We start from the raw sequence: 9,008 nt of genomic DNA, 5'->3' as shown, positions 1-9,008 counted from the left end.
TGACACTGGTGTGGGTGGTGACACCAGTAACACATGGTGACACTGGTGCACATGGTGACACTGTTGCACAAGGTGACACTGTTGCACGTGGTGACACTGTTGCACGAGGTGACACTGGTGTGGATGGTAACACTAGTACAGGCGGTGACACTGGTGTGGATGGTGACACTGGTGCATGTAGTGACACTGGTGCACATGGTGACACTGGTGTGGGTGGTGACACTGGTGCACATGGTGACACCAGTACAGGTGGTGACACTAGTACATGTGGTGACACTGGTGCACATGGTGACTCTGTTGCACAAGGTGACACTGGTGTGGGTGGTGACACTGGTATGAGTGATGACACTGGTGCACATGGTGACACTGGTGCACGAGGTGACACTGGTGCACTTGGTGACTCCGTTGCACAAGGTGACACTGGTGCACGCAGTGACACCAGTACACATGGTGACACTGGTGTGGGTGGTGACACTGGTGGACATGGTGACACCAGTACATGCAGTGACACTAGTATACGCGATGACACTGGTGCACATGGTGCCTGTTGCACGCAGTGACACTGGTGCACATGGTGACAGTGATGTGGATGATGACACCAGTACACACAGGGATACTGGTGAATGTAGTGACACTGGTGTGGGTGGTGACACTTGTGCGCATGGTGACACTGGTGCACTTGGTGACTCTGTTGCACGCGGTGACACTGGTGTGGGTGGTGACTGTTGCACAAGGTGACACTGGTGCGGGTGGTGACACTGGTGCACATGGTGACACCAGTACACATGGTGACGCCAGTGCATGTAGTGACACTGGTGTGGGTGGTGACTGTTGCACAAGGTGACACTGGTGTGGATGGTGACACCAGTACAGGTGGTGATACTGGTCCGTGTGGTGACACTGGTGTGAATGGTAACACTAGTGGTGACACTGGTACTGGTGCTTGTAGTGACACTGGTGCACATGGTGACACCAGTACAGGTGGTGACACCAGTACACATGGTGACGCCAGTGCATGTAGTGACACTGGTGTGGGTGGTGACACTGGTGCACAAGGTGATGCTGGTGCACAAGGTGACACTGGTGTGGGTGGTGACTCTGTTGCACAAGGTGACACTGGTGCACGTGGTGACTGTGTTGCACAAGGTGACACTGGTGTGGGTGGTGACACCAGTACACAAGGTGACACTGGTGCACGTGGTGACTCTGTTGCACAAGGTGACACCAGTACACGTGTTGACACCGGTACACGTGGTGACACTGGTGTGGATACACCACGGGGACACGGGGACAGGGATGGGGACACCCCCCCGGCACACGGGGACACCACGGGGACACGGGGACAGGGATGGGGACACCCCCCCGGCACACGGGGACACCACGGGGACACGGGGACAGGGATGGGGACACCCCCCCGGCACACGGGGACACCACGGGGACACGGGGACAGGGATGGGGACACCCCCCCGGCACACGGGGACACCACGGGGACACGGGGACAGGGATGGGGACACCCCCCCGGCACACGGGGACACCACGGGGACACGGGGACAGGGATGGGGACACCCCCCCGGCACACGGGGACACCACGGGGACACGGGGACAGGGATGGGGACACCCCCCCGGCACACGGGGACACCACGGGGACACGGGGACAGGGATGGGGACACCCCCCCGGCACACGGGGACACCACGGGGACACGGGGACAGGGATGGGGACACCCCCCCGGCACACGGGGACACCACGGGGACACGGGGACAGGGATGGGGACACCCCCCCGGCACACGGGGACACCACGGGGACACGGGGACAGGGATGGGGACACCCCCCCGGCACACGGGGACACCACGGGGACACGGGGACAGGGATGGGGACACCCCCCCGGCACACGGGGACACCACGGGGACACGGGGACAGGGATGGGGACACCCCCCCGGCACACGGGGACACCACGGGGACACGGGGACAGGGATGGGGACACCCCCCCGGCACACGGGGACACCACGGGGACACGGGGACAGGGATGGGGACACCCCCCCGGCACACGGGGACACCACGGGGACACGGGGACAGGGATGGGGACACCCCCCCGGCACACGGGGACACCACGGGGACACGGGGACAGGGATGGGGACACCCCCCCGGCACACGGGGACACCACGGGGACACGGGGACAGGGATGGGGACACCCCCCCGGCACACGGGGACACCACGGGGACACGGGGACAGGGATGGGGACACCCCCCCGGCACACGGGGACACCACGGGGACACGGGGACAGGGATGGGGACACCCCCCCGGCACACGGGGACACCACGGGGACACGGGGACAGGGATGGGGACACCCCCCCGGCACACGGGGACACCACGGGGACACGGGGACAGGGATGGGGACACCCCCCCGGCACACGGGGACACCACGGGGACACGGGGACAGGGATGGGGACACCCCCCCGGCACACGGGGACACCACGGGGACACGGGGACAGGGATGGGGACACCCCCCCGGCACACGGGGACACCACGGGGACACGGGGACAGGGATGGGGACACCCCCCCGGCACACGGGGACACCACGGGGACACGGGGACAGGGATGGGGACACCCCCCCGGCACACGGGGACACCACGGGGACACGGGGACAGGGATGGGGACACCCCCCCGGCACACGGGGACACCACGGGGACACGGGGACAGGGATGGGGACACCCCCCCGGCACACGGGGACACCACGGGGACACGGGGACAGGGATGGGGACACCCCCCCGGCACACGGGGACACCACGGGGACACGGGGACAGGGATGGGGACACCCCCCCGGCACACGGGGACACCACGGGGACACGGGGACAGGGATGGGGACACCCCCCCGGCACACGGGGACACCACGGGGACACGGGGACAGGGATGGGGACACCCCCCCGGCACACGGGGACACCACGGGGACACGGGGACAGGGATGGGGACACCCCCCCGGCACACGGGGACACCACGGGGACACGGGGACAGGGATGGGGACACCCCCCCGGCACACGGGGACACCACGGGGACACGGGGACAGGGATGGGGACACCCCCCCGGCACACGGGGACACCACGGGGACACGGGGACAGGGATGGGGACACCCCCCCGGCACACGGGGACACCACGGGGACACGGGGACAGGGATGGGGACACCCCCCCGGCACACGGGGACACCACGGGGACACGGGGACAGGGATGGGGACACCCCCCCGGCACACGGGGACACCACGGGGACACGGGGACAGGGATGGGGACACCCCCCCGGCACACGGGGACACCACGGGGACACGGGGACAGGGATGGGGACACCCCCCCGGCACACGGGGACACCACGGGGACACGGGGACAGGGATGGGGACACCCCCCCGGCACACGGGGACACCACGGGGACACGGGGACAGGGATGGGGACACCCCCCCGGCACACGGGGACACCACGGGGACACGGGGACAGGGATGGGGACACCCCCCCGGCACACGGGGACACCACGGGGACACGGGGACAGGGATGGGGACACCCCCCCGGCACACGGGGACACCACGGGGACACGGGGACAGGGATGGGGACACCCCCCCGGCACACGGGGACACCACGGGGACACGGGGACAGGGATGGGGACACCCCCCCGGCACACGGGGACACCACGGGGACACGGGGACAGGGATGGGGACACCCCCCCGGCACACGGGGACACCACGGGGACACGGGGACAGGGATGGGGACACCCCCCCGGCACACGGGGACACCACGGGGACACGGGGACAGGGATGGGGACACCCCCCCGGCACACGGGGACACCACGGGGACACGGGGACAGGGATGGGGACACCCCCCCGGCACACGGGGACACCACGGGGACACGGGGACAGGGATGGGGACACCCCCCCGGCACACGGGGACACCACGGGGACACGGGGACAGGGATGGGGACACCCCCCCGGCACACGGGGACACCACGGGGACACGGGGACAGGGATGGGGACACCCCCCCGGCACACGGGGACACCACGGGGACACGGGGACAGGGATGGGGACACCCCCCCGGCACACGGGGACACCACGGGGACACGGGGACAGGGATGGGGACACCCCCCCGGCACACGGGGACACCACGGGGACACGGGGACAGGGATGGGGACACCCCCCCGGCACACGGGGACACCACGGGGACACGGGGACAGGGATGGGGACACCCCCCCGGCACACGGGGACACCACGGGGACACGGGGACAGGGATGGGGACACCCCCCCGGCACACGGGGACACCACGGGGACACGGGGACAGGGATGGGGACACCCCCCCGGCACACGGGGACACCACGGGGACACGGGGACAGGGATGGGGACACCCCCCCGGCACACGGGGACACCACGGGGACACGGGGACAGGGATGGGGACACCCCCCCGGCACACGGGGACACCACGGGGACACGGGGACAGGGATGGGGACACCCCCCCGGCACACGGGGACACCACGGGGACACGGGGACAGGGATGGGGACACCCCCCCGGCACACGGGGACACCACGGGGACACGGGGACAGGGATGGGGACACCCCCCCGGCACACGGGGACACCACGGGGACACGGGGACAGGGATGGGGACACCCCCCCGGCACACGGGGACACCACGGGGACACGGGGACAGGGATGGGGACACCCCCCCGGCACACGGGGACACCACGGGGACACGGGGACAGGGATGGGGACACCCCCCCGGCACACGGGGACACCACGGGGACACGGGGACAGGGATGGGGACACCCCCCCGGCACACGGGGACACCACGGGGACACGGGGACAGGGATGGGGACACCCCCCCGGCACACGGGGACACCACGGGGACACGGGGACAGGGATGGGGACACCCCCCCGGACATGGGGACCCCGCTGTGACATGAGGATGGGGATGGGGACCCCACTGTGACATGGGGACAGGGATGGGGACCCCACTGTGACATGGGGACCCCACGGTGACATGAGGATGGGGACAGGGACCCTGATGTGACACGGGGACAGGGATAGGGACAGACCCCACTGTGACGTGGGGACAGAGATGGGGACCCTGCTGTGACACGTGGATGGGGACAGACCCCATGGTGACATGGGGACAGGGATGGGGACACCACTGTGACACGGGGACAGGGACCCCGCTGTGACGTGGGGACAGGGGTGGGGACAGGGACACTGCTGTGACGTGGGGATGGGGACAGACCCCACTGTGACATGGGGACAGGGATGGGGACAGAGACACCACTGTGACACGGGGACCCTGCTGTGACATGGGGACAGGGATGGGGACACCGCTGTGACATGGGGATGGGGACAGACCCCACTGTGATGTGGGGATGGGGACAGACCCCACAGAGATGGGGACAGGGACACCCCCGTCACACGGGGACCCCACTGTGACACGGGGATGGGGATGGGGACACTGCTGTGACATGGGGACCCCACTGTGACATGGGGATGGGGATGGGGACACCACTGTGACACGGGGACAGGGACCCCGCTGTGACGTGGGGATGGGGACAGACCCCATGGTGACATGGGGACAGACCCCACTGTGACATGGGGACAGGGATGGGGACACCACTGTGACACGGGGATGGGGACAGGGACAGTACTGTGACACGGGGACCCCACTGTGACACGGGGACGGGGATGGGGACAAGGACCCCACGGTGACACAGGGACAGGGATGGACCCCATGGTGACATGGGGACAGGGATGGGGACAGACCCCATGGTGACATGGGGACAGGAGTGGGGACCCTGCTGTGACACGGGGATGGGGACAGGGATGGGGACACCACTGTGATGTGGGGACAGGGACCCTGCTGTGACACGGGGACCCTGCTGTGATGTGGGGATGGGGATAGGGACAGGGACCCCACGGTGACACGGGGACCCCACTGTGACACGGGGACAGGGACAGACCCCACTGTGATGTGGGGATGGGGACAGACCCCACAGAGATGGGGACAGGGACCCCGCTGTGACACGGGGATGGGGATGGGGACAGACCCCATGGTGACAAAGGGATGGGGATGGGGACACCACTGTGACATGGGGACCCCGCTGTGACATGAGGATGGGGATGGGGACCCCACTGTGACATGGGGACAGGGATGGGGACCCCACTGTGACATGGGGACCCCACGGTGACATGAGGATGGGGACAGGGACCCTGATGTGACACGGGGACAGGGATAGGGACAGACCCCACTGTGACGTGGGGACAGAGATGGGGACCCTGCTGTGACACGTGGATGGGGACAGACCCCATGGTGACATGGGGACAGGGATGGGGACACCACTGTGACACGGGGACAGGGACCCCGCTGTGACGTGGGGACAGGGGTGGGGACAGGGACACTGCTGTGACGTGGGGATGGGGACAGACCCCACTGTGACATGGGGACAGGGATGGGGACAGAGACACCACTGTGACACGGGGACCCTGCTGTGACATGGGGACAGGGATGGGGACACCGCTGTGACATGGGGATGGGGACAGACCCCACTGTGATGTGGGGATGGGGACAGACCCCACAGAGATGGGGACAGGGACACCCCCGTCACACGGGGACCCCACTGTGACACGGGGATGGGGATGGGGACACTGCTGTGACATGGGGACCCCACTGTGACATGGGGATGGGGATGGGGACACCACTGTGACACGGGGACAGGGACCCCGCTGTGACGTGGGGATGGGGACAGACCCCATGGTGACATGGGGACAGACCCCACTGTGACATGGGGACAGGGATGGGGACACCACTGTGACACGGGGATGGGGACAGGGACAGTACTGTGACACGGGGACCCCACTGTGACACGGGGACGGGGATGGGGACAAGGACCCCACGGTGACACAGGGACAGGGATGGACCCCATGGTGACATGGGGACAGGGATGGGGACAGACCCCATGGTGACATGGGGACAGGAGTGGGGACCCTGCTGTGACACGGGGATGGGGACAGGGATGGGGACACCACTGTGATGTGGGGACAGGGACCCTGCTGTGACACGGGGACCCTGCTGTGATGTGGGGATGGGGATAGGGACAGGGACCCCACGGTGACACGGGGACCCCACTGTGACACGGGGACAGGGACAGACCCCACTGTGATGTGGGGATGGGGACAGACCCCACAGAGATGGGGACAGGGACCCCGCTGTGACACGGGGATGGGGATGGGGACAGACCCCATGGTGACAAAGGGATGGGGATGGGGACACCACTGTGACATGGGGACCCCGCTGTGACATGAGGATGGGGATGGGGACCCCACTGTGACATGGGGACAGGGATGGGGACCCCACTGTGACATGGGGACCCCACGGTGACATGAGGATGGGGACAGGGACCCTGATGTGACACGGGGACAGGGATAGGGACAGACCCCACTGTGACGTGGGGACAGAGATGGGGACCCTGCTGTGACACGTGGATGGGGACAGACCCCATGGTGACATGGGGACAGGGATGGGGACACCACTGTGACACGGGGACAGGGACCCCGCTGTGACGTGGGGACAGGGGTGGGGACAGGGACACTGCTGTGACGTGGGGATGGGGACAGGGACCCCGCTGTGACGTGGGGACAGGGGTGGGGACAGGGACACTGCTGTGACGTGGGGATGGGGACAGACCCCACTGTGACATGGGGACAGGGATGGGGACAGAGACACCACTGTGACACGGGGACCCTGCTGTGACATGGGGACAGGGATGGGGACACCGCTGTGACATGGGGATGGGGACAGACCCCACTGTGATGTGGGGATGGGGACAGACCCCACAGAGATGGGGACAGGGACACCCCCGTCACACGGGGACCCCACTGTGACACGGGGATGGGGATGGGGACACTGCTGTGACATGGGGACCCCACTGTGACATGGGGATGGGGATGGGGACACCACTGTGACACGGGGACAGGGACCCCGCTGTGACGTGGGGATGGGGACAGACCCCATGGTGACATGGGGACAGACCCCACTGTGACATGGGGACAGGGATGGGGACACCACTGTGACACGGGGATGGGGACAGGGACAGTACTGTGACACGGGGACCCCACTGTGACACGGGGACGGGGATGGGGACAAGGACCCCACGGTGACACAGGGACAGGGATGGACCCCATGGTGACATGGGGACAGGGATGGGGACAGACCCCATGGTGACATGGGGACAGGAGTGGGGACCCTGCTGTGACACGGGGATGGGGACAGGGATGGGGACACCACTGTGATGTGGGGACAGGGACCCTGCTGTGACACGGGGACCCTGCTGTGATGTGGGGATGGGGATGGGGACAGGGACCCCACGGTGACACGGGGACCCCACTGTGACACGGGGACAGGGACAGACCCCACTGTGATGTGGGGATGGGGACAGACCCCACAGAGATGGGGACAGGGACCCCGCTGTGACACGGGGATGGGGATGGGGACAGACCCCATGGTGACACAGGGATGGGGATGGGGACCCCACTGTGACATGGGGACCCCGCTGTGACATGAGGATGGGGATGGGGACCCCACTGTGACATGGGGACAGGGATGGGGACCCCACTGTGACATGGGGACAGGGACCCTGCTGTGACACGGGGATGGAGACAGACCCCATGGTGACATGGGGACAGGGATGGGGACACCACTGTGATGTGGGGACAAGGACAGGGATGGGGACCCCGCTGTGACATGGGGACAAGGACCCTGCTGTGACATGGGGACAGGGATGGGGACACCACTGTGATGTGGGGACAGGGACCCTGCTGTGACATGGGGACCCCACTGTGATGTGGGGATGGGGACAGACCCCGCTGTGACATGGGGACAGGGATGGGGACAGGGACCCCGCTGTGACATGGGGACAGGGATGGGGACAGGGACCCCACTGTGACATGGGGACCCTGCTGTGATGTGGGGACAGGGACCCTGCTGTGACACGGGGATGGGGACAG

General features: G+C 67.3%; 1 protein-coding gene across 1 annotated transcript in view; it reads left to right on the top strand.

The window, feature by feature from the left end:
* Positions 1-342: 342 nt before the first annotated feature.
* LOC106899896 overlaps positions 343-9,008 on the top strand; it is a gene marked incomplete at its 3' end in the record, with an annotated part of 27,964 nt that continues 19,298 nt past the window's right edge. Inside the window, exons 1-2 of the mRNA XM_014961836.1 lie at positions 343-601; positions 950-1,245. Coding sequence (XP_014817322.1) covers positions 343-601; positions 950-1,245 — 555 coding nt within the window. The remainder of the gene's footprint in view (positions 602-949; positions 1,246-9,008) is intronic.

The sequence above is a fragment of the Calidris pugnax genome, unplaced genomic scaffold, assembly GCF_001431845.1.
Source record: "Calidris pugnax isolate Ruff unplaced genomic scaffold, ASM143184v1 scaffold1006, whole genome shotgun sequence".
NCBI lineage: Eukaryota > Metazoa > Chordata > Aves > Charadriiformes > Scolopacidae > Calidris > Calidris pugnax.
This window is presented reverse-complemented; position numbering and strand designations above follow the sequence as displayed.